At 47.3% G+C, this 25,036-nt stretch overlaps 7 protein-coding genes across 7 annotated transcripts; 3 read left to right on the forward strand and 4 right to left on the reverse strand.

Annotated features, from left to right (window-relative positions):
• Window positions 1–69: 69 nt before the first annotated feature.
• Window positions 70–2,125, reverse strand: N7516_010116 (ferric reductase family protein; the record flags this gene model as incomplete). The annotated part of the gene is made up of 5 exons (XM_057222835.1): window positions 70–457; window positions 526–688; window positions 755–1,343; window positions 1,400–1,461; window positions 1,522–2,125. 5 exons carry the CDS (start codon window positions 2,123–2,125, stop codon window positions 70–72), a joined length of 1,806 nt encoding a protein of 601 aa, XP_057070056.1.
• Window positions 2,126–4,146: 2,021 nt separating this feature from the next.
• On the reverse strand, window positions 4,147–7,257 carry N7516_010117 (basic helix-loop-helix domain-containing protein; the record flags this gene model as incomplete). Its single annotated transcript, XM_057222836.1, has 1 exon — window positions 4,147–7,257. The coding sequence occupies one exon, from the start codon at window positions 7,255–7,257 to the stop codon at window positions 4,147–4,149; it is 3,111 nt and encodes a 1,036-aa protein (XP_057070057.1).
• A 6,285-nt stretch (window positions 7,258–13,542) lies between these two features.
• N7516_010118 (uncharacterized protein) lies at window positions 13,543–14,622 on the forward strand (the record flags this gene model as incomplete). The annotated part of the gene is made up of 2 exons (XM_057222837.1): window positions 13,543–13,749; window positions 13,801–14,622. The coding sequence occupies 2 exons, from the start codon at window positions 13,543–13,545 to the stop codon at window positions 14,620–14,622; spliced, it is 1,029 nt and encodes a 342-aa protein (XP_057070058.1).
• A 1,267-nt stretch (window positions 14,623–15,889) lies between these two features.
• On the forward strand, window positions 15,890–17,234 carry N7516_010119 (wax synthase family protein; the record flags this gene model as incomplete). The annotated part of the gene is made up of 2 exons (XM_057222838.1): window positions 15,890–16,653; window positions 16,706–17,234. 2 exons carry the CDS (start codon window positions 15,890–15,892, stop codon window positions 17,232–17,234), a joined length of 1,293 nt encoding a protein of 430 aa, XP_057070059.1.
• A 1,357-nt stretch (window positions 17,235–18,591) lies between these two features.
• N7516_010120 (SDR family NAD(P)-dependent oxidoreductase) lies at window positions 18,592–19,618 on the forward strand (the record flags this gene model as incomplete). The annotated part of the gene is made up of 2 exons (XM_057222839.1): window positions 18,592–19,384; window positions 19,446–19,618. 2 exons carry the CDS (start codon window positions 18,592–18,594, stop codon window positions 19,616–19,618), a joined length of 966 nt encoding a protein of 321 aa, XP_057070060.1.
• Window positions 19,619–19,914: 296 nt separating this feature from the next.
• Window positions 19,915–21,072, reverse strand: N7516_010121 (flavin monoamine oxidase family protein; the record flags this gene model as incomplete). Its single annotated transcript, XM_057222840.1, has 1 exon — window positions 19,915–21,072. One exon carries the CDS (start codon window positions 21,070–21,072, stop codon window positions 19,915–19,917), a length of 1,158 nt encoding a protein of 385 aa, XP_057070061.1.
• A 2,321-nt stretch (window positions 21,073–23,393) lies between these two features.
• On the reverse strand, window positions 23,394–24,622 carry N7516_010122 (Oxoglutarate/iron-dependent dioxygenase; the record flags this gene model as incomplete). The annotated part of the gene is made up of 4 exons (XM_057222841.1): window positions 23,394–23,720; window positions 23,761–24,120; window positions 24,180–24,341; window positions 24,398–24,622. Coding segments are annotated over 4 exons (1,074 nt in total), but the record flags the coding sequence as incomplete, so codon positions are not given.
• Window positions 24,623–25,036: the final 414 nt, after the last annotated feature.

Genomic DNA, 25,036 nt, shown 5'->3' on the forward strand with positions numbered 1-25,036 from the left:
GTTTACACAGAAATATAACGACAAAACTCGCAGAGCTTCTAGAAAACATATCCAGAGACACAAAGCCACCTACCATGAGAATGTCTCTTCGAAGAGATCAACCGTCTTCTCCCCTTGCACATTTCTAACAGCCTCCCGCACACTATCGCCCAGGCCACCAGGACCGCAGACACTAACCGCCATCGCACCGATCTGATCTTCTTTTTCTTTTTCTAGCACGGACTGCATACACGGCTTGCCGTGGTTGATGCTGACCGGTACGTTGGGCGGAGCGCATTGCATCCACAGCGAATCTGGCTGTGGGATGTATTCCTCGACCGTGTCCTTATGCGATGTGATATGCAGGCTGATGGAGAGGAGAAGCCGTGGAAATTGGAAGTATGAGTGGCCGTTCGGGTTTGTTGGGCTGGTTAGGGATTCGTGGCCTAGTATCTCGGCCATGAAACTTTGAATCCAACTGAGATGGTCTTTTTTTTAAAAAAAATGTTAGTGGTCAATTACATGTAACAGGCAGGGTTGTCATACCTAGACTGCGGACGATCCAGACCAAATGCACCTTGCGAGTAGCTGTCTTTTGTTCGGTGAACGTGGTGATAACCTCGTTCAAATATGACATTGGGTGGGTAATGCCGATCCCCCCCGGCTATCAACAGTAGAGTACCATATGAGGCGAGAGAATGGATACCGCCTGTGAAATGTTAGCAAACATATTTAAAACCATCAACAACCAATGTCTAAGATATGGAATCCATACCAAATGGCCCCTCTGCCAATGCCATAGCCTGAATGCGTCCCTCGGGGGAGTCTTCCACCTTCTGGAGCAACTTTTTTGTGAATCCGTCTTGGCCCTTGATCAGGACGGACATGGTTGTAGTTGGCGAGCCTCCGGTGAGAGCGTCCAAAGAGTCACCCGAGGCGCGTTTTTCGTTCATATTCAACGAATCCGATGTCGACGACCACGCAACCGTGAACGGATGTGATGTCCACAAGCCCAGACACGGCATATAGAGGTACATATACTGACCAGGACGGAAGCGCCATGCCCGAGCCACGGCAACATCAACGCGAGCAACAGACCCAGACAGAGCCTCGACTGTGGCAGTTGTGGGTCTTGAGCTAAGATTTCTCCAAAGTAGTATTGCAAGTCGACCTGCACGATCAAGACCCCACAGGATCAAGGTGCCAAGAAGCACACGCTGTTGCAACAGGTTTTTCAGGTGATACCAAAGTGCCACGAAGGCAAATACGGCCAGGGCTATATGCAGGTGAAGGAATAATTCGTAAAATGCATGTCGGGCCGGCGACAGAGATTGAATAAAAATGAAAATAAATCCAAGGATGGCCTGTGGAGATATATGTTAGATGACCATCTGAAACGCTGGTGAACTGTATCACATACCATAAGGCCGCATAGAAAGAGCCTCTGTTGCCACATGATATATAGAACATAGTCTGTGCCATCTAATTTCAAAAGGTCGATATTAGTGAATGATTGCATCATATATGTTTAAGGCTACTCACGCAGATAAACCTGGTCGGCCAGCACGGCGCTCATGTGAATGATCGCGTTAGCTGTGATCACACGTCCCACCCAACGATGCATAAAGTTGAACGCATCGAACGAGATACCCAGCAGCTGGACCAACGGATTGTTCCGTCCTGCGCCAATGACCAAGCCTGGCGTATTCATGACTGCCAGATGGCCCGCGGAGTATTTGAGCTGGAACATCTTCTCCGAGTAATCGCTGATCCACCAATCGACGGTCACGACAATGAAAATTATGTTCAAGCTGAGGTAAATCAACAGGCAAATCACTTCCAGTCGTAGCGGTAGAGACCCCATATGCATCCGTAAGATGCGGAATTCGCGGCTATGGCGATTGCCCCATATCGGAGCATATAGTAAATTCTTTTTGAGGGCGGCATTGAAGCGATTTGTCCGGCATAGCTGCGTCTGGTCAGTTCCTTCCTGTGCCGCCTTTGATCGTCGGCGATGTCGAATGCGAATGACGGTTTTCCAGGCAAATAAAATTGCTATCAGTCCACCGACAACGAACAGAGGGACGGCAATCGTGGGGTTCATAGGCGGCTCCCCCGGGCCATTTCCTTTGAGTTCGACACCCATCATGCCATTCAATAGGCAAGGGGAGCTCGAGCTACAGATCGGCTCAGGTAGGAAGACCGTCAACCACAATGAGCATATATTATCCAACCCTCGAAGAGTTCAAGACCGAGAAAGGGCGAGAACACAAGGTTTGGGCGGAATATGCTTCAAATGGTACTGGGGTCGCGTGGAAAGGAAAGTAAGACGTGGGCATCATTGGCGTTGTATTAATTTCCAGACTAGCCATCCATGGATGGAGACATGCCGTCATTGACCGGTGCAGGTCCCGCAAGTTTATTTTTTTTTAAAAAAGATGAACGAACCCACCCTCACGTTTACACGACAAGCGTAGACAATTGTGTCTCACATGGCCACTGTAACGTCGAATTGGGCGAAATGGACCTTGGCATGCGTGCGAAGTTTATTCTGAGTGGAGATGATGCGCTCGAGTAGTGAAGAATTCCAAGTCTCTGGCAACTGCCTTGTCATGACCAATTGAAGGGCATGTGGACCTCGGGGTGATGTAGCGGGCTGGGCCATCATTGTAGGCGTAGGGGTGGCCGTATAGATGGAGCCCTTGTTCGGCAACCCGAAAACGGAATGTTGACACCTGCTGTCACTTCCAGCATTCTTCGTCCCCCAATCAGTCATATCATGGGATAAGAACAAAGATATGTGAACATGAAAAAAATAATAACCAATTTAGTTCCTGAATCGGGTCGATTCTGCTTGAGATTTGCAGATCAATTTTCAGAACTCTCGATAACAAGACGCTTAAAATGACTCGAGCATCGAACACTCGGTTCAATGGGATGCAACCGTAACGTTAGAGACAATGGTCAAGTTCGAGGTGCAAACTGCAGCGTAGTAGTCGAACCTTGTATATATGACGCCATAGTACACTATACTAAGACTCGGAGCCGCAAAAACTTCTAAATTGGCTCGAGAGATTCTAGGTAAGGGTCCGAGTGTGTATAGAATGATACCAGATGGACACAATTACCAAACGACTTCTCTCGGAATTCACGCCAGTTCAGTGAGCTCCGTTGAGCCGAGGCTCTCGAAAGCACCGCTGACCATTCCGCTTCACGAAATGCCCGAAACGGGTTGAGGGTCGTGGCGGGGCTGATGCCTTGAATCAGATGGACAGTAAAATGATGAGGCAAGCCGAGTTATCGCCTCAGGAAAACCAAGTATGTGACAATATGCAAGATAAAGGAATAGAATATTTCAGATGAGTTAAGTGGAGTGCTTGTTGTATGTGGTATCGTGACTATACAGGTCAGGAGGTCGGTCCATGGGTTGCTAGTGAGATAGATGGCCTTAGATTCCTGGCATAAATAATTGATGCCTTAAATACTTAGTTAACCAGCCTGTACGTACTCCGTAACTCCGTACGGAACCTTCCAAAGGAAGGTTCTGTTACATTGGGGATTTGAGGTTCTCAGGGCCTAGATTGATCCATACAAAAATACCACATACAACATATAACTAGTTAACTAGTTAACTAGTTATAGTATATGTACAATGTTGAAAATACATACTAAAACGAGATGGATCTCATTAGATGAACATGACCGGAAACAACTTGAAGCGGAATCCAATGCACAGACCATCTCCCGTTGTTGCGCAAGGTCAAGAGAAGACGGCTGCAAACATTGGCAACTACCATCAGAGCAAATGGCCTATGCCAAAAATGAATTGCACACACTCTCAGCCCTAGAACAAGCTGAATGTAGAATTTTTCTGTCCATGTTGGATATCATAGGCAAAGACCCTCTAATGCTACCTGAATTCATACAATACACCTGCAGTTTTGAACTATGACTTTGTGAGTTTATCATATATGTTATGAGGATGCCATTCTATTTGACGCTAGAGCTTATACAAATACGCTATTATCGATACCATTCCATTTCCCCCTCTTTTCCCGATGACCAAAAAGAACCCTTGACCATAACCAAACTAGAATACAAAAACCGAAAACGCCGTCATTATTGGGTTTGCATAAGTGACACAGGGGGCTGTGGTAATTGGAGACCTCAGCCAGGTACCTCCTGCACATTGGGAGGGGTTTGGGGGACTGGCTGTGCATCTTCCTCAACAGAGAGGCTGCCATACCCAGTGTCGTTGCTGGCCGATCGTTCCCGACGCAGAGACGGTCTTTGGACGGGATAATCAACTAGATCTTGATCGGCGTCGCTTTGAGATGACTGGGATTCTCCCCTGCGTCGACGGGTCCTGCGTTGCTTAGACAAAGCCCTGTCAGGCGCAGTGTGAACAAAGTCATCAACATTGATGCCTGCGTTTTGGCAAACTGCTGTGCACGAATTGACGATTACTTCTACAAGAGTAGATGAAAAGCCGTAGAAAGCCGGGGTGTAGGCATGTCGGGCCCAATAAATGAGTTCTGCTGATACCCGCCCGAGATTGGGAATGTCGCGGGGGAAGATGGAGAGCTTGTGGGCCGAACGGGGCTTTTCTTCAGCTTCATCGTCTGCGGAGGAAGTAGCCTCTGAGGTTGGAGTCGAAGGGCAGGATGAATCGGATGACGCGATATAATCCACGTCAGAGGCGAGGAGGTGTAGGAGGTGATAGACAGACGAAAACCCAATGAGAGAAAGCTCGATTGGATCGATCGGAAGCTGATTAAACCAAGTAATGGCCTTTTGAATGGTGAAAGACTCCGGTAGTGAGGAAGAGTCGCCTGTGGATCGTTCGGTGACAATGGTGGCAATCATAGCACAACGCACGGCAATGGAGATTTCGTCCCGCACAGAAACGGGGAGAGAGGAATCAAGGAAGTTGGACGAGTGGCTCTGACTTCCCTTTCTCTTCTCCTTCGGCAGTGCGGCAAGAACTGCCCCGACATTTTCAATGCGGTTTTGTTCAAAGAATACGGCTTTCATAACAAGTGCTCGAGTGTGCGCGGCGGAAAGCACTGGCGCCACATCGAGAGACATACGAATCTTCTCTTTGAATGCATCACGGCTTGCCTTGGACACCGGGCCCTTCTCACTTGCTTCGAAATAATTGAGAAGGGCGGTTTGCAAAAGGTGACTGGACCACCAAGCCGCAAGTGCATCTTGGGAACATTGAATGGCCGGGTCTTCGTCCACAACGTCAAGCAGCACTTCGTCGTCGCCAGTACCCTCTTGAGTTGGTCGGTTCCATGTCAGATTCACAGCACGTTGAATAATGTTGTCAATCATGACATCTTCGCAATCTAGTTTGATCAAGGCAGCAAGATGAGGGGGAAGCTGATCAGGGTGACCCTCAGGGAGCGCGGCATTTAATTCTCGAGCCACACCCCACTGGAATCTGGCAAGAGCTCGTGCAATGTCGTTTGACACATGGAATGACCAGGAGCCTGCCTCTCCGACGTTCCACAAAAGAATGCGGACATGCAAGGCTTTGATTATCATTCTCGTGGGAGTGCAGGGGAGTGTGCCAGCAGCGAAGATAGTGAGCACAAGGCGGCTCTTGCTGATCTCAGCATCTCCACCAGTGAGTTGAGCATCAATTGCAATATCCCAAGTCTTGACTCGCCCTTTTTCATCTTCCTCGGTGATTCCGGTGGCCCACGAATAGAGTTGCCATCCCATGAAGCATCGTAAGACGTATTCAAAGCATCTCGAAGTAACGACATACCACTCTCGGAAGAATCTATGACGTGGAACACCGGCGCGTTGCATGCTAGTTAACCAAGCCTGCCGGCGGAAATCACTAGACGTAAGGGGCGCAGGCGGGCCCTCAGAAGCCGATTTGGATGGGCCACGTCGCGTGATGGGCTGCGCATTGAACAAGTAGACAAAAACAATGAAAGCACTACCAACGACCAGCGTTGCTAGCATGAGGAAATGAGAAAATGCACGAGCCTGCCACGAGTACCAGAACTGCTTCAGATAGAATTCCCAGTGTGCCAGTGTAGGTGTTTGGAAACGGCTGAGAAGGCTGATAGGGAGTGCAAACAGGCCCTTCGGCTCGGACTCGGAATCGTCAGAGCCCATACCTTCAAGAACCATCAGACCGGCAAGGGCACCCAGCATATACTTGTTGGGCATCCTTGAACGTCGGGTGGAGGTATCTTCTCTCGCATATTGTGGTTGATGAGATGAGGATGATGACGAGGGGTATTTGATATAGGATTCGGCAAAGATTCCTTGCTTTGCAGTCTCAGATCGCATACGTTTCCATGCATCAGGAACCGGAAGGAGGCCTTCTGGGGGGTTCTGAGAGGTGGGTGAACCGTCGCTGGACACCTCTTCCGCCTGAGAAAACACACTAGGTGAGCTACCGGAGGCCGAGTCCGTTGAGGCGTAGTTGCTGGGAGAGGACACAGATGCCGAGGATGTGGCGGCTTGATCTGCTGCCTTATCAGCCTGACGGAGCCGATTCTTCAAATCAGTGTTTTCGTCTTCCAAACGTTGGTTACGAATTTCCAAATGCTTGATGTACTCCGTCGCTTTCGACAAAATGGATGCTTTGTTGAGCTTGTTCGCGGCATTTGCTGCCTCCGCTTCGTCGTCATCATCGGGTGAGCCTCCATTCGGGTTCTTGGTCGACCGCAGGCTGGGAACACTGTCGCGAAGTTCGGCGATTTTATCGTTCAAGTTGGCACGATACCGCTTCTCGATGACGTTGTGAGCCCGCTTTTTGGCAGGCATTTTCTTGCCCGGTTGCACTGGTCCAGTCACTGTGGTGGCGTCGTCATCGCTGCCGGTCTTTCGCTTCCGGCTTGTCCCAGCACTTGAGATTGGAGACACCAGACCTGAATGTTGTTGCTGGCTGGTGTGGCAGTCTTTTCCAGGCAGGCTGTGGGTGTAGCCAAGGTTGTTCCCGGCATTGGGCTCAGATGGAATTTCCACCAAGCCGAGGGGAAGATTAGGCGAGAAGTCTTTGTAGTTCAAATGACTCGGAGAGCTCATATCTGTGTGGGGGGAAATAGATGGTAGGTCTATAGACGAACCCATTGGCTTTTGATCTCCTTCCGAGAACATTGGCTCATCCCATCGCATCCATTGCGTCCAATCTTGGTTCACATTTTCTCCGGTTGGATGTGTGAACAGATCACCACCTCCTCGCGCTTCATCCGCATCAGTAGTCCGTGAAGAAAAAAGCTGAAAGTCATTCTCCATATTGGGACCAGACATTTTGGCTAGTATTCCACGCTTGGATCCTCGACCAATGCCCGAGGCAGTCTAAGTCCGAATGATGTATTGGGCACTCTAAATGGTTGGCACTGAATAGCATGTTAGTTCCAATAATAGAAGAAAGACACTGCTTCTTTAAAGGCATAGAATTTAGCTGCCTGCACAGCCATCTTGGAGGCAAATCAGGCAGCTAGGCCGATAAAGGCTAGCGGCGATCCAATGACAGCGGCAAGGAGATAGATGGTACTGACTGGGCTCAACTTCAAGTGTAACGCTCGAACTCAAATAAATGAAGCTTAACAGACGTGAATGCACTCTTTGCTTTCTGCAATGTGAAATGTAAAGACTGAGTTGCGAGGAGGGGGATGTGAGAATAACAGTCACGGGTGGTGGTAGGCGATTGGAGGAACGAAGCAGGGGTGTGTCAGATACCCACATAAAACAGACCTGATGCAATCACTTAGGCCCAAGGAACCAGGTGGGTTCTAAACCCGCTGTGCATAGGTGATCTCTGAGCGATAAAGGGAAGGTGGATCACCTGGGTAGCCCTTGAAAATACAAGAACCGACGTAATGGGAAGAGACAGTTCTGGAGATACAAGCTATTGCTTTAAACTGAGATTGAGCTTCCAGTCTCCATGCATGAAGATCAGAGGGGGTTGTATGGACCAAAATACACCAGCCAGGCAGCCGAATGGGAAGGAAGTTCTCGTCGTATGATCGCGGCTGGCGGCACTTCCGGCTCGCCGGTCACCCCTGACGGTATTCTGGCTGTTAATTATGCTGACTCATGACAATTTAGGCTTGTAACACAGTAATAAATGTTTTATGACAGTAATTAATGGCCAATGTTCATTGGCCTTAACTGTCCCCACTCTGTTTCTTTCCAAGGTTCCAAGCCCTGCCCATGTGATTTGCAACCTTGGAAGCTTTTTCAACTTCTTTACATCCCCCTTCTCTACTCTGTTATATCTCTATATCTCCTTGCTGAACATTCAATATTAGGTTGCTGAAATGGAGCCAACCAAATTTCGTTTCTTTTTCGCACTCTGATCATCTTGACACGTCATCGCGTGATGTCTTGGCGCCCCGCGACACAGAAGAAATGGGCGTGTTATGATCTTATCTGATCGCGCTAGTCTCCACTACTACCTCACCGGTAGCACCGGAACCTACTTGCATAGGTAGAGGAACGGCGCAAGAGACGAATGGGATCAATGGTACTCCACACAACCTAGCAGGATTTGTGGATCTCGAACCCGACGCTGTAGACCGCATTGATTTACATTGACAGAAGCACTCGAACTCTCGCGACCACTTTTTTGACAGGAATTCTGAATAAACTTTTCCGTTTTACACTTCGGATAATATCCACCCTGCCTCATGATCCTCTGGCTTCTTGAAGCTCCATTTTCTTCCAATCGGGCTGCTTTTGGCTGGGACTCGGCTGATTGTTCTACTTGACCATCCTCATCGACTTCTTCATCGACTTCCTCATCACCTCACCGTCCGCTTCGTATGCAACACAAGGCTTGAGCCTCCTGGCACAGAATAGAAAGCCACCGCGTATTTGGTCAATGCAGTGGACATACATATGTACCTGTGTAACCCAACATACATGAGGCTCACACATGTCGTTTGGCAAAACTTGCGCCTTTGCCCTGAAATGACTGACTGAAATGACTTCAAAAAGTTGTGTGTTAATTAATGCAATATTTAACCCTATATATAAGTCTGGGCCATAATAGCCTTCAACCTCCCCGCTAAACATAGCATATGTCTAGCGAGCGAAGCAGAAACGGGACCCAAAGATGAAAAGGCACCTCTCCCAATTCAGCACCGCTAAATCTTAGACCACGAACAATATGTTCCTTACACTAGGAAAGTCCAGCAGTATATGGAACCAGTGGAGCCATTCAATGTCTTTCTAATCTCCGCCTTTAGGTGATGGTCGCTGTAGTATCGTTTATATATGGCTATATCCAAGATACGCAATCATATAAGAACTATAAGTAAACGGTGGATATATACAAAACTCGTATTAATAAGATATAGCCGATAGGCTTTAAGGATCAATATATGCTTAGCACGAATCATACCATTACGACTGCAATTAAAAAATCGCCCGCGGTGATTGTCAATAGCCTCTACCGAGACGCGTTCTATAGCACGACGCCAAAGTCGCTCGAATTGGGGAAGTATGCAATCCTCGATATAAGTGGATGATGAATGAACTCCTCTCCATAAATAATACTAAACATATAGCTCAGGGTTGAAATAGTACACTTAAGGCTTCAATAAAAGGGCTACGGAAGAAATTTGGCTTCTTAAGGTGACAACAAAATGCTATGAGTTTCGAAAGAGACGTGATAGAATAAAATTAGATTTTTCCTATGCGGTAATGATATACCCAGAAGAATATCATTAAGGTGACCGAATGGAAGAGTATTGTGTTTCCGGTATTGGTTTCTGCCTAGAGCTTTCCGAAATTTTGTACAAAATTTCTCGCTCGGCTGTAGTTTGAAGAAGCAATTTTCCCTTTTATCTCGTTAGAATTGTTCAAAGGAACTCCTTACCTCACCGTCCACTATGTCCAATGGAACTTACCTACCTAGGTAGGTTCTTCTACGTAGGGTATTTCCTCTGTCAGGTGGGGGCTTACGGGTGATGAGGGGAAGCTTGAATCTTGAGATAAGACCCGAAATGATAGCGGGGGAGACTGTTATCAATGGGGAGAAAGCTACCGATAAGTCTTGATAGTATTGCTCTGATCTCATAGACTATGGGCCTACTTCGCGTGATAAGATCGCGTAGTTGAGTAATAGGTATATGAATATGCAGATGATGCTGAGTGGGGAGGATTCCTTTACTTGATGCGGTTAGCCCTTCCCCATCACATCAACCCCGGAACAATCACTGGCTTTTAATGCTTGGCATAATAGGTATTTTCCTGATAAAAAAAAGCATACTACAGACACACCCCCAAGAGGCTCGAACTTCGAGAAACGGGAAATAATAATTGGTCGATTGTGCAGGGCAGCCGAAGGAACACCTGGTATACAATAGTAATGGCAAAAGGTAAAAGTAGTTCAAGCCCAAATACCCAAACCATTTGTATATGACAATTTCTTTAACTATAACCCTAGCTCTGATGCTAGTTAGGCACCGGTCCTCGCAGATATATATTGATGATTCTTGGGGTATGTTCGTCAATATCTGCAAGAAATCTGTCTTAGGGAAGCAGGGCCTCATGGTATACTCCCTAGGAAAGATAAGCCTTACGTGAAGAGTTCCTCTATAGAGAAGAAACTAGAGAAGCCTACGGATATACACGAACCGAACGCATCCCTAACATAACTAAGAAAGTGGAGGCCACCGTTATGGCTCGGAATATAATAGAAAGATATCTGTTTCGTTATCTCGAGTACGTTCAGGGTGAATCCGAGGTATACAACCCCCAAGCGATTCGAGAGGAAGTTACACGTCGCGCTAAGGAGGATGATAGGGAATGATGGTGAGACGCTATACAAGAGTTTCTAATGCGTCACGGGGATGTCCTGATAGGTCGGGGGGACGGCCTGCCACTCGATGGGGGATGCCGGCAGAAATGGTCCGCCGGAAGGAGAGGGACAATCCCGCCTTCCAAAATACTTGTGTATTGGCACCTTCTAGTTCTTTAAGAAATTCAGACCTCTCCTGATTCATCGCGTTTATCACCTTGTCCATCAGATCTCATCACTTTTTCAGCTCATCGAGATTCCTCATAAATCTTACGTCAGTCCCACAGGCTTCCAAGGTTGGTCTTTATATATCCCCAGGAGATTTCAAGGTTGTGAGGACCGATCTATCAGACTAGCAGACGTCAGCCCTTATTCCGACCAACAACTCTCCCTACCTTCATGTACTTGGTACCAACCGGCCCCGTCATCAAATTCAAGTGGCCGGACACGCTGAATATTCCCATTCTAACCTCTCTTTCATTTAGTGTCGTTCTTCGTCTCAGACGCTTCCTGGACTGTGAACAACTTTTTGTTCATCATGCCAGCAGTAATCAGGCCCAGCACTCATGTTGCGACGCCAAGGTCCAAGAGACAACGGATATACGCTGGAGATTCAGGGCTCTTCCCCTACCCTCCAGCTCCGGATGACTCCACCGACCCTCATGAGGAACCTCCGGCTGAAGGGGTGGGATTGCTGCGGTCCATGGTCCCAGTGTCAAGTGAGGATGATCTCGGTCGGTTTTTCTATAGTGCAAGAAGTTGCTAATTATTTTCTAGGAACAACTTCATCTGAATGGGGAAATAAAGAGGTTGCTACTGCACGTGCCACTATAGAACCAACCATAACGCCACAGAACGAGAACTTGGTTCGGACATACCACCCTTCGCTAGGCCCAGTCGACGGCGTCTGGGTCACGAAAGAGTCAAACGAGAAGCCTATCTGGTTAGTTGCTCCTGGTCTACGGGCGATTAAAAATGCCATCCGACACATAACTCTCTCATTGGTTATTACCTCACCGCCTAGTTAATTACTGCCTTCTTGAAGCATTTACTAATTTTAACTTCTCTTTTATTTGTGTACTATACACTTTATAGATTAAATTCAGATTCAATTCAGATCCAATTCAGATGTCTCTCACCATAATTCAACTCCAGGCTCTAATTCAAATTCGGATGAAAGTTGTGTGATATTGAGGGTGACTAGGCCGTTGACTGCACTGGGAATAAACAATACCGCGGCCGTGCAAACTATGATGGCAAGTCCACGAGAGTGGGTGTCCGAGCGGGTGAAGGGGGAGCCGAGAAGCGGCTGATCCTCAGGGATCTGGAGATCATCTAAACATTGATATTCCGACACGAGAGTAGGTCTACCTTTTTGCATCATTAAATTGATGTTGAGACGCCTGGCAGAAACAAAATAGTTTCAAACTCGAAAAAGAAAAGGAAAAAGAACAAAAAGGAAATAAACCCGAAGAGACGTATTGTATATTTGAACAGCTAGTGATCACATGTCCACTATTCAAGGTTGTCCCTTACTGGGCTTTCATCCCATTGGCCAGTTTTGTTTACACTTGTCACAGGTAATTTTTCTTTGTTTTACGGTATTTTTCACCTTCCAAGACTTTAATAGTGGGATGTCTTGATCTATATACTCCCCGAGGTCGCACCGTAGGATATAGATCAAATTCTGATGGACTAGAGAAATTGGTTATGTATCTATTGAAGAATTAGAATGTCATGGAACTTTTGGAACTAGAATGGTTTAGTGTCCCTTAAATCTACTATATATGAGTCTACTAGTGACGATGGACATGATCCTATTATCCAGCAATTATCTGCTCCGCTATGTTTGATCATCTCTTGCACCGAAAGTAAATGCCGTGCAACCATTCTGATGTGGGGTATGTCGAGAACCTCAAGGTCAGGGTTTCAAGTTGTGCCGAGGATATAAGTCGAGAAGTAGTCACTATCAAGGTGCCTTTTTTTTTTGGAAAGGTCCATTTACACTCTTTGAAGTGGGAAATAAATAGTGGGGTTTCAAGCAATTTGCAAGCATTCATACAGGTGGTTCTAACAGTATCTAATTTCAAGCACATCTTTCGAGAAGCTACCATCTTGGGTAAACTGATGATAGCAGTCAATGTTTGTGCAGTGGATAATATTGACGAAGTGAAACATCATTACCGGATCAGGAAAATTCAGGCGCCCTTGAGACGAGGCGGGTTTTCCCCCAGTGGCGTTTCCCCACGTTATTCATCCGGTGACACTACGATAACACGATAGATTCAGAAAAAGTCCAATTTCGAATCTGGAATGATTCCAAGGCACGACATTCATGTCATCAGATTCCCATTGTTCTATATGCACTTCTATGAGGTCACGGCGCCGAGGAGGATCAGCATCTCAGTTCCTAACATGAGGATCTTGACCCCAGCGGCGAGCTTGTTGATTCAGTATGAGAGCGAAGATAAAGCGATAGGACAATGTTGATCGCGGTGCAAATTTTTTCACTTTACTTTGAGATACGTCAATCTTACTCTTACCACCCAACCATACAAAAGCCAAGGTTCCTGTTTAGGGGCCGTGTCCCATCTAGGCAGTCTGACACGATCGACACTTGCCATAATACTCCTTCCTCTTTCCGACTATGATTACGAGGTAGTCGCATTCGAGCTCGATAGCTTCCCTATATGAGTTCGAAGCCACCTATTACAGAGGTGAGATGACTTGGCCCAAAACCCATCCAGCGCCAGCTAATGATGGCAGGTAAATCGAACAAAGCCTCAATGCCTGCGTCTGCTTCACTTTCCAGTACTTCTTCCGTTTCTCGCTTCTATTGTAGCACTCAAAATTTACAACCTCGAACGGACATTTCGAACGCGTTCAGTGATACTGTCAAGCTTGAGGTTTCCCGCTTGTCTGGCGCTCAGTGTTGGAGTTGTTCGACTACCGAAACTGAATTCGCCTATGTTATTGCGCAGATAGATGGCCAAGTATTTATCCATACCCATATACATGTCCTACATTAGCTAATCAGCCTTAAGGTCTCTTGTTGGATCGAAGCTGGCCTGGTGCCGTTCTCATTGAAGGCAGTGACCAACTGCATTCAGCTTTGTCCCACCTGCCACGCTGCCTTTGACCGTGCCGATGATCCCCGCTGGGTGTTCCTTCCAACGGATTTGAACTTTTTCATACGATATGAACTTGAAGATCAGCGTCGCCGTGCCCAAGCTGATCCACCGTCAACCCGAATCGTGCCAACAGCAAAGGACTACCGTGACCATCATACTTCAAAAGGACTAGTGCCAGACGACGCAATCGGTGGACTGTACCGTGGCTACTACCTCAAAAATTTTCTCTGTGACGGCCGTTTACCCATCGATTTTCTTAGGGTTCTTACTGCCCCCAAGCCATGGCACGGACACCCATTAGCTGCAATTCGACGAGGGATCGCTATATTAGGAAGTGCCCGCTGTCATGCACTTGACCAAGCCACTATCGACGAATTGACCATGCTACGTGATTTGTATTTCGACGATAAAAACCTCATCCATCCACACCTCGTTCAACTCTACCACATTCCTCCAGCAGGTGACAAGAGAAAGAGGACTGACGAAGATACCGACAATGAGACTGACCATCATGACGAGAAAAGGCCCAAGCTCGCCACATATGCAGACAACAACAGAACCGTCCAGGACGTTGTCAATTCTCAGGACCCTCAAGCTACGGTTTCGGACACCGTTCAAACCGATTTGTACGCAAGTACAGAATGGGTTCTTGGGCCAAGTGCAACTGGAAATGATGCAATCGACCGGTTTGCGCCATTGTTAAAATCGATAGACGTTGCCACGCTGCTCGGTTGATAGCCTATCCCCTTCTCGAAACATGACCTCTCAGCTTTCTTTCTCCGATGAGAACTGCCCATTTCTTTTGATGGTGTTGCTCAAAGCCTCCAAGTGCTTTTGTTCTTCATAAATGCGTCAGCTCTATGTCCAGATTTGAACAACCAGGTCACCTGTTCTTACATTTCGGACGCCAAGACTAGATTTGGCCTTGAGGAGTATTTTGAAGAGCGCTTTGCTAGAAGTTCCATAGCCGGTTTTGCGTCATTCAATATTACAATTGTTTGTCCCAGCACCGTGATAGAGCTGACCGGCCCTGGGAATCCCTTGCGTCAGTGTGTGTTGTGGAAAATAATAATCGCTGTAAAAGCATACCGTAAGAATCTTTGTATTGAAGCCAATGTATCCAATCTTGTGTCCCCGGCGGCGGTAGATCAGATACGTTGCCAAGCACTGGCGTCGGCCTTGGGCCTGGTGGCAGAGGGCCAGCAAGCCTCTGGCGGCTCAACAGGACTTTGGCGACATAGAGGACGAGGGCTCCCAGCAAAAGACTGGAGATAAAGGTGAATAACATCAAGGTGGGTGAGTACTAAGAAACGAGAATGGCGAAGGAGATAAAGAAGGTTATAACACAAACAATATGGCATCTGCCAGCCCAACTCGGTAACCTGTAGATCCCACCCCGAGTTGGGTGAAATAAACTCAAGGTTGTATGAATATGACCGTGCTGAATTTCTAACCTTCTCCAATTGGTTTTCAGTTTACGATAGTCCCCGCATGTACGTGTCCATTGCTTCCCCGCTGCATATTACCAGCAGTGTATCTCCCCAATTCCACCGTTTCTCACTACGGAGTCGATCAAGGCTAGGACACGAAGTTACCTACACTCAATGTCAGTTCAAGACTAGTTCACAATTAGGGAATGAATTTTCATAAGGAAATCCAAGGAGAAGTAAATTTACATAACGTTGACATTCTTGGACAACTGAAAGATGTGGGCAAACGGCCCGGCGCGTAATTTTAAGCCGCTTGTGCAACCTTTTTTTTTCCCATGGTTTTAATCACTAGTGGTCTATGGTCTTGGACTCCAGTTCCAAGGTTGAGCTGAGCTTATTCAAATATTGGGAAATTACGATTCCAAACATTGGAACATTAGAGGAACCCATTCGGATCCAACAAACTGGCCAATAAATTGACATCATGTTGGGTGTGGGTCCGGGTAGACTCAAAATGTGATGAGCGTAAATCTAGACCTCGTTGACTCTCACCTATCACACTAGCCGCGGTGATGTATGGGTTGTATCACTCGACAGGTGCAAATATATTAGAATTCTTCTGCTTCTACCTGGTCCAGAATGTGGTCCCTGCCGCTCTCATCATCACCACACGGAAAAGCTCTCCCCTGCGCTACCTGTGCATTCCAGGGATGATATGGATCGCGAGCAGGTTCATCCGTCGCTCTGGCTCGTCTGGCAGTCCCGCATGGTGCCAGGCCATATCACAACTTGTCATTGCGACTTTGCAGGCAACGAATCTATTGTTGCTCAATCCTCTGGCCAACTCAGAGCGGAGTATAAAGAGCGTTCAAAACTTCGGATCTAGGTTGATCGCAGCATTTCGCTTGCTTGCTCAAACCCGCGCTGTCAATACACAAAGGCAGGTGAAAAATGTGCCTTCTCATCCAAAGTATTACCTGTGGCGGGGTATGCAGGTCCCAACACGGGGTCGATTTTTGCTACGACAGTTAGCAATCGTCGCATGGCAGTACTTGGTGCTGGATATCGTGCAAACGGTCTCGCTTCAGCAGGCTAAGGAACGTGGCCTGCATGAGCCCACAAAGTTGCAAGTCGAATGGATTGTGCCTTTAGGACATTGGGCAGAGCGAATAGCCACGTATCTGTCTATTTGGGTTGTAGTAAACCGTCTAATTGGCGATCTTGCGTATCGAGTACTGTCAATATTCTTCGTCGGGATCGGGCTAGATTCTCCTGCAGACTGGCCACCAGCTTTCGGGAGTTTGGCAGACGCATTTACATTACGCAACTTTTGGGGGTAGGCCATATTTGTTTACCAAGGTATATAATTATGTTGACGCATTTTGAAGGAAATTCTGGCATCAATTCATGCGCCAGCCCTTTACTTCTATCAGCAACTTTATTGCACGAGATGTTTTGAATCTTGCCAGATCTTCAATACTCGAACGATACACCAATCTTTTTATTGTCTTTCTCATCTCCGCGGTATTTCATGTCCTCGTCGACATACTGCAGGGCATTCCGATGGAAAGGTCCGGCTCGATGCCGTTTTATTTAGCATTTGTCTTGGGAATAATGATCGAGGATGGAGTGCAAAGTATTTGGAAACGGGGGCAAACACCTGACAGCAGGCAAGAGGAGGCACAACAACCTTCAGACATTGTGCCGCTTTTGAAGCGTGCTGCTGGGATGGTATGGGTTATGCTATGGCTTGGGGTCACCTCGACATGGTATTTCACTCCGATGATTCAATCAACGAGTGATGATCTACGGATGGTTCCTTTCAGTGCCGCAAAATATATCGGCTTACAGCCGCTCATAGCTATTGTCGTGGGTAGTGGGGTTGGCATTGCGGTCATATTTGAAGTCGAGATATGAGATACAGAAGTATCCGCTCTCAGAATAAGAAGCAAGGACACCGATCGGCGGATAGAAACTGAGGGTCTGAAACCATTTTGGCTTCGGCTAATGACTACTAGGAAGCGCTATCTCGCAATAGACATCGTATTCAATCTGTTCTATAAATATCCCTCCTCCCAGAAATTTCGCTGCAAACAAGGCAAACTGAAGTAGACTTGTGGATACATAGTCTGGCAACTCGTCTTCCTTGGACACCCAACCCAGAAGTACAAGTGCGCATTTGGCGAATCAGTCCCAGCAATTTCTACAACATAGGTACTTTCTTTATTTTAGTATACTTAATATTCCTTACCAAAGTTTGGTTAAATAATACAGACTTCCTTTATACTATATGAATGTTCTTATATCTTCCCTAACTGGTTTGAGGGTCGAGAAAAATGTATGTTATACCTAAGTACCTTTTGTATAGGTAAGTCATACAAAAGATACATAATTTACAGATCTTGCATCCTATGAGAATCTGGTAACTACAACATAGTGGGACACACCAACACCAGGGGACTTGGCACGGCTATTACCAACCCGGCCTGAATCACATATCTGCATGAGGTACGGACGAACAGATCACCTGGAATTTTAGTGTCATTCCACTACAACTTGCCCATTTATAGATATCCAAGGTGCACTTCAGTGGAAGCTACAACGTTGAAGTGATTACAACTTTATGACTATATACAGACGTACTTCTTAAGGTAGGTTTGCCATTTCAAGTCACACCTCCCATACGGAGCTATAGGTGGCATCGCGCTCGGACCCATTTGTGAAGAGGGGTTTATCTGCAGTATTTCACACCTACATTCATATTGAGGAGGGGGAACGCTCAAGGCAGTGTAGTCAGAATACGCAGTTCGATGCAGTACCAACAACACCAACACTCACAATACGCTATGGAAGGGCAAGGGAATCACTTGTAACTAGAGGTCCGTTGAGAGAGGCGTCTTAGACTATAAATAGTTAACCATTACTTTTAGGGAACAAGGGCATCTTCATACGGGACGGAACATGACGCCATACACGTACGTAATCGTACATGCGAGGACAGGCTTCCCCTCTACAATATGTACATGTGCCTACTAGGTAGAAGGTGGACTGTTTTGTAGTTGCATAACTACCTATGTAGGTATACCCGACAAGTACGTCGTCATCAGAACAACAAAGACCAGAACTCACATCTTCGTAAAGTACATAAGACACGACAAAGACCCAGAAATTCACTATACTGAATCTTGTACTGAATTCACACATTTCAATCTTGGAGCACACCCAGAGCTAGAGCTATCTTTCTCAAACTTGATTTGCCTTTTATCAGTTTAAAATGGACCTCCGAAGGGCAGAATGGATCAATGTTTCTGATCTCCCGCCCCTTTTTCGCGATGAAATTCTGGGATCAGCTGCATACGTCACAAAGCGGTACTTTCGTTCTGCAAAGGGTGGTCAACTTGATCCAGTAAATGTGAAGCTGCCGATGCCTTTTGTCGTGGCTATCACAGGGACAGGCCAAAGAGGAATTGGGGTTTCAATTGCGCTCTCTTATGCACAGGCTGGAGCATCTGGGATTTTACTGAGTTCACGCTCTGAAGCGAGCGCGAAGAGCGTTGCAGAACAGGTCAAAGCCATCAATCCAAGTTGCCGAGTGGAATATGAAGCTTGTGATGTGTCTAAAGAGGAAGATGTGATTCGATTGGCCTCTCGCTGCAGATCGTCATTTGGTCGACTAGATGTTGCTGTCTTCAACCAATGCGAACCACTACGATACGAAAAGGATACGGACGGGAATCCCATCTCCCCCTCCGGAATTTGTGATGAACTCGAGGAAGAGAGAATGAAAGCTTGGGCTACTAATTACCATGGTACCTATTCCGCTATCAAAAAGTTCCTTCCTCTAATTCAACAATCTACCAATGGGCCTCAAACAATGATTATATTGTCTTCATTAGCGGCAAACTATCCCTATTCGACCTTGGGTTCACCGTCTTATAATATGAGCAAACTTGCATTGAACCGCCTAGCTGAGTATGTTGATGCAGAATTCAAATCAGATGTGGTTTGCATTGCTGTTCACCCGGGAGCTATCAAGACAAATGACGAGACTGTACCGTGGGATGATGGTAAGTTTCGAGATGACCTACTTTTGTGCCTATGATCTAATTATTTCACCTCTCCAAAAAGTTTTGCTCGACGACATCAGTTTGCCTGGTGGGTTCTGTGTATGGCTTACAAAGACAAAGCGTGCGTGGCTATCGGGCCGCTTTCTAGTCTCGGGATGGGACGTTGCTGAGCTAGAGAGCCAGAGGGAAATAATTGTGGCGGAGGACAAATTCAAATTTAGATTGAAGATATAGAGGTCGGGTGGTCTTGCAGTACTATCAGAAGTGGAAAGAGAACGTGGGGAAGGGGGAATCATGGTCTAGCGTCCGCAGCGCTGTTATATTGTCGCCCGATGACAGCTACTGCAGACACCCGCTCCTACAGCAAGATGATGATCCAATGAAATCAACCCTTACTGAAAAGCGTCCGGCTAAACCACCGGCCACAACCTATGGTCACCTCACACCATCTTAGGGGTGTTGGGTGTTAACACTTTTGCGGAGTCACTGTAGTGTCGTTCATCCGAGTTGACAGGGGAGTTTAATCCGCATCAATTAGGTGTACCAAGACGAGCAACACCTGCAAGATCCAACTCATGCACTGTTCCCCAGTTCTTCTCCAGCTTCTGGATGGCCCGTTGTTGTCCATATCGAAGCAAGAATCGATAGACCGCCGCATATGCACTGTTCAACGAGCCGACCACCCACCCATGATGGACACTGGAGGCCTCCCCTACAATATGGAACTTGCCATCGGCAGCTGGGAGAGACAAAGAAGGGTAGAGATTGGTGAATTGTCCCGGGCCAAAAAGCGCAAAGGCCCCTGACGAAAATCGGGAATTACCCCAGCAGAAGGCATGATGATCCCTGTACAGACTTTGCAGCTTCTCGTACGTGATTCCATGCTGCTGATGTTGCCTAGCGAGGTCGCGGAGGACAAGATCCAGCAGGTCATCCACTTCATCCTCACCCCTATCCGAGCTGGCGGAAGACGAACCGATTAGAGCCCCCATGCGAGTGGCGTCTTGGCCCCAGGTGTACGAGGCCAACAACACGGCTGATTGGTCCCAGTTCTCTTCGGCGATATTCGACGGGTAGACGCAGGTCCGTGACGGCAGGGTCGACGAGACACTACCACCCCCTCGAATCCCGCAGTCTACGATCCACCATGGATACGCAAACTTGATACCTACCTTGGTAGAGTCTTCATACCGTAAACACCGGATTGCTTCCTCTTGAATAGGATCAAGATGGAGTGAGCTAGTGTCGATGCGCTGCAGACATGCCAATGGTGTAGTGCTGAACACCGCCGCGTACCCATCGCGATCATCTTTCTCGCCCGCACATGACACGGACAGATTGGCGCTACGATTGATGGCAATTCGGCGAACTTGTTTCCCGAGCTCGATTGTGCTGCTTTTGTTTATTTGATGGCACATTCGCTCGATCACCACGGAAGAGCCGCCATCCACAGAATACCATTTCACTGCCCCACTGTCCTCGGACCCTGTCATGGATTGATCAAGGTCGAAAGAGTCCATGACGCTTTCTGAAAAGGCTTGATCAAACGTGCCTGTGCCGGTTGTATCGCTCTCGGCAGACTGGATTGTCATGAAGTCTGACTTGTGGCTGCCTCGAAGGTATTCGCGGGTGCTCATTGCATCGGCTTGCATAAGGAGTTGGAAGCCCTGCACAAAGTCCTTTTGCATGACCTTTTTATAAGGGCCGAAGCATTGACTGACAAGATTGGCTGATGAGCTATCTTTGGTCTTGGAGATATTACTGCCCCCCCGTGTTCGTGTTTCTCTCTCGCATCTCAAATTCCTTCAATGGTACTTGCATTCGGCGAAAAAGATCGAAGACTCGAGACATAACAGGAATATCCGGAAAGCGCATTGCGCCCACGTCATAGTAGTCGTTGTGCGCCTCAGAGAAGCGATGGGTATAAATGCGGCCACCAATGCGATCCCGATTGGCCTCAAGGATATCCCAGGAAAGGTTTGGGATCTCCAAATTTTGCAAAATCAGCGCGAGATATAGACCAGCAACCCCGGCCCCGATAATGCATACTTTAGTATTTTTATCCAAGGGAGGATCTGAGCTTTCTTCCTATCGGTAGCTCGTGCGAACGGGAGGGACGTTCTTAATATTCTCGGGCCTAGTCACTGCAGGATTACCAGGACCGCATATTGAACAGTCTGGATAACAAGGGCATTCAAATGAATGGACATCTGGGTGCTCTGGAGGATCCTGACATAGGGCAACCCGTATAGATGGTCTCGAGTACAAATCACGATACGGAAGTTGGAGCTGCATGACGAGGCCCAGACAGAAACACAGACCGGTTCAAATGAGCTACGAAATATGCAAAATAGGTGAAAGGTATGTACGAGAAAAAAGGTTCTCTGCTGTACGGAGTATGTAAACGAAAGACCACCTTGGGTAACTTTTGGGGCAGTGTTTTCTTCCTATCAATTACAAGGAACCGGTGCCTAGTCGTGTCTAGTGTAGTTTATACATGGACTACCGCCGATAGCTCTCAGGCAATTAATGCCGATGATGTGATTAATGAGGATGTAGGATATTCTCACCTAGGGACTCTATGGTGATAGACGTACAGGAGGATATGCATTGAGAGATCATCCCGCGTTAAGATCTAGAACTACCCACGTTTATCAAGGGCATCATACATCTTTGGGGCTGGCTAAATTATGGCTCGAACACAAGGTCTACATGCCCAGACGTGAAGGGTTATAGTTAACTAGCAGGGAATGTGCATGCAACTAAATGCTGAGAGGATCTAGACGTGTTTTGTCAAATCCAAGATGATTGGTCCTCATTCCAACGGTCAAACAGTTCTGATCCTTTTCATTCATTTAAATACTTCCGTTGAGGCATTTTTAGAGCGTATTCGGACATTTACTTAACCCAAGTACCCCAATCTACTGAGAGGCTAGTGTGGGCCTCATGTTGAGAATGGAACCACACTTAATAAGAGTTTCATCTACTAGAACTTTATACAACTGCACCCGCGATACCAAAAGCTATTCCAATCAGTTACCGGCTCCGAGGATCAACATGTAATTTGTGACCCGCTGCCTGCTAAACTGCCGTTTAGTCGCAGCATACTCAAGATAGTTGGCCTTGTTGGTGGCTGCACCGGGACAGGTGAAGTCTTGGGGGTAGTCTGTCTTGGATAAACTACGGGGATCAGATCCAGATCATTGAATGTCAGGTGGTTGGGACCGCAGCGAACGACCCGACCTGTTTATAGGTTAGACCATAGAAAGGGAGATCAGACGTGACGGTACAACAGACCATATTCTCACTGTGAACCTTGGTACCAGGTCTTTTCCCGCCCAGTCCACACGATGTAATAAAGCTGGAAGCTAGAAGCAGCAACCAGGTTCGGCCCTGGAAATCCCGACAGTGGATGGAAGTAGACTCGTCGCACTAGAGCAAATGGCCCCAGCCAAGCAAAATAGTAGAATCCTGGAGTAAATTGCTAGCCAGGCCATGTCGTAGATGAGTGGAACCAAGGATCAACTGCTGTGATCTTTCGGGTGGATATTGATGAAGTAGGTCTGGCTGAAACCTAGATTAGGGTTAGAAATAGGTCTCCAATCTTTGTCTCTGCGAACTCGTAACGTGAATTCCCTCAACTGCTCGTATTCCCTGCATTCTCTGCATATTAACCCCCGTTTGTAGTGGAGATAAAAGAGAGAGGGGGAAGGTGGAGCAGCCAAGTAAGCGCGGGCCGGAGCCCCGTCGGGTAAGCCCCCAAGAATCCTGCAGGAAACCATCTAGGCAGCTCCTTCAGCTCACTCTCTGTGATAAAAGTACACTGTTACAACACAACTATCGCCTCATTCGATTTAGATTGGTCTCACTTGCATTATGTGGAGTATGTTGAGATCGGGAGTAACATATCAAACTGCAAATACACAGGCGATAGTTACATAACACCACATGTATTGAATGCCAAGTATTCTTCATAGGCCGAGGAGAACGTGCGCAGGCAGCTGAACTATCAGGTGCTGTTGTACGTGCTCTCAATTCGCATGTGCTGGAACTCATTGGCTGTCAAGAACTTTTGCACTGGCTTGGTTTCGTCAACTAACGAATCCAGCAGTGGATGGAGAAGCGCTGCACGATCGGGCTTCGCGAAATACGCAATCGAAAAGCGTTCTGGGACCATATTACACTCGTTTTCACTTTTTGCCAGATGCACCCGGTGTCGGGCACTATGCAACCCTGTCCACATTTGGAGACAATCACCTACATTGACAATACACTCATAGGGGCCAGCACTGTCAGCCGGAACAAATACTCCGCTCCCAGGGGGGCTGTTCCATCTCTAGGATTCCGTTAGATCAATACTAGTATAGAGAGATGACACCTTCCGAACTTGGAAAGTGGTATTGCTTACCCAGGCCTCCAACATTGTCTTGAAACAATAGAGTAATAGTGCCAAAATCCGTGTGCGCCGCAATGCGGGTGGCATTAGCAAAATCAGCACGATCCACTTCTGGGTAGTGAGTGAGCCGCAGCTCGTTAGTCTGTGCTGTATGTAATTCACGTAGAGAGTGCACGGGCAACCCCAAGCCAATCGAAATAGCGTCCAGAATGACCAATTGGGCGTCGTAACAGACAGTAAAAAATGAGCTCATTGTCGTTTGAAAGTTATCGTGGACGCCTGCCGGGGGCCAAATATTGGAGTATAGTGGATCTTGTTCCGATCCAATGTCATAAGACTCCTAGTGAATTGGTTAGATATGTAAAACTTAAATAAGATGAGCTGGTCAAAAGTACGTACCTTCATATCTCTGAGTAGGGGCTGCGTAGCTGAGGAGCGATAATTAGACACAGTTGATATGTTCTCCAGACCAACAGGACTGAAGCCTCGATGGGGATGAGCCGTGGGCGGGTGAGGCGACTTCAGCTTCTGCTCCATTGGGAGATCGAAGAATTTGTGACTCTGGGGAGACGATGAGTGTGAGGAGCTTCGGACAGATGTTGAGAGAATGTTCGCACCATTTCAAATGCCCGGTCAATGCTATCTGAAGGGACACCATGATTGACTAGCCGTACCCAGCCCGACTTGCTCAACTGGGAGATCAACTCACGACAGAATTGATCTCGCTCCTCGATGCTTCCACGGTGAAATCTCGAAAAGTCAAGTTGCCCGAGCATGACTGATAGAGATATAGTAAGGAATGTGGTGGAAGTTGCCCAATGTGTAAATACTCGAACCAATGGCTAGGCTTCTTGTAGTAGATGCTAGCCACCTATGTTGTAGGAAATGCCTTATCAATATCGGATTGCAGATTGACTGAAAAAACGTGGAAGTAATGGTGATCATATCTTGTGTTGTCCAGTTCGTGGGTCACAGTGGTGCATCTGCACTGAAGCGGGCCCTCCAGGTGTCAGGACCATTCTGATCAATGACAGGTCAGCAACACATAACATAACAGCGGTGTACCTAGTCGTTTCTTACTGCATGACTCTAACCCGATCTTGCATGTGCATGCATTGCCGGGTGCGCACAGTCAAATGGAGATCCACAAAGTGGAGTGGATTCCTGGCCCGTTCAATGCTCCATCGCTGATACCGAGATACCAAGGTTGTGAGAATTCACATTAAGAGCTGATGATAACCTTCCCCTACAATTGG

Source organism: Penicillium verrucosum (genome assembly GCF_028828655.1).
Source record: "Penicillium verrucosum strain IBT 35672 chromosome Unknown utg000004l_segment0_segment0, whole genome shotgun sequence".
NCBI lineage: Eukaryota > Fungi > Ascomycota > Eurotiomycetes > Eurotiales > Aspergillaceae > Penicillium > Penicillium verrucosum.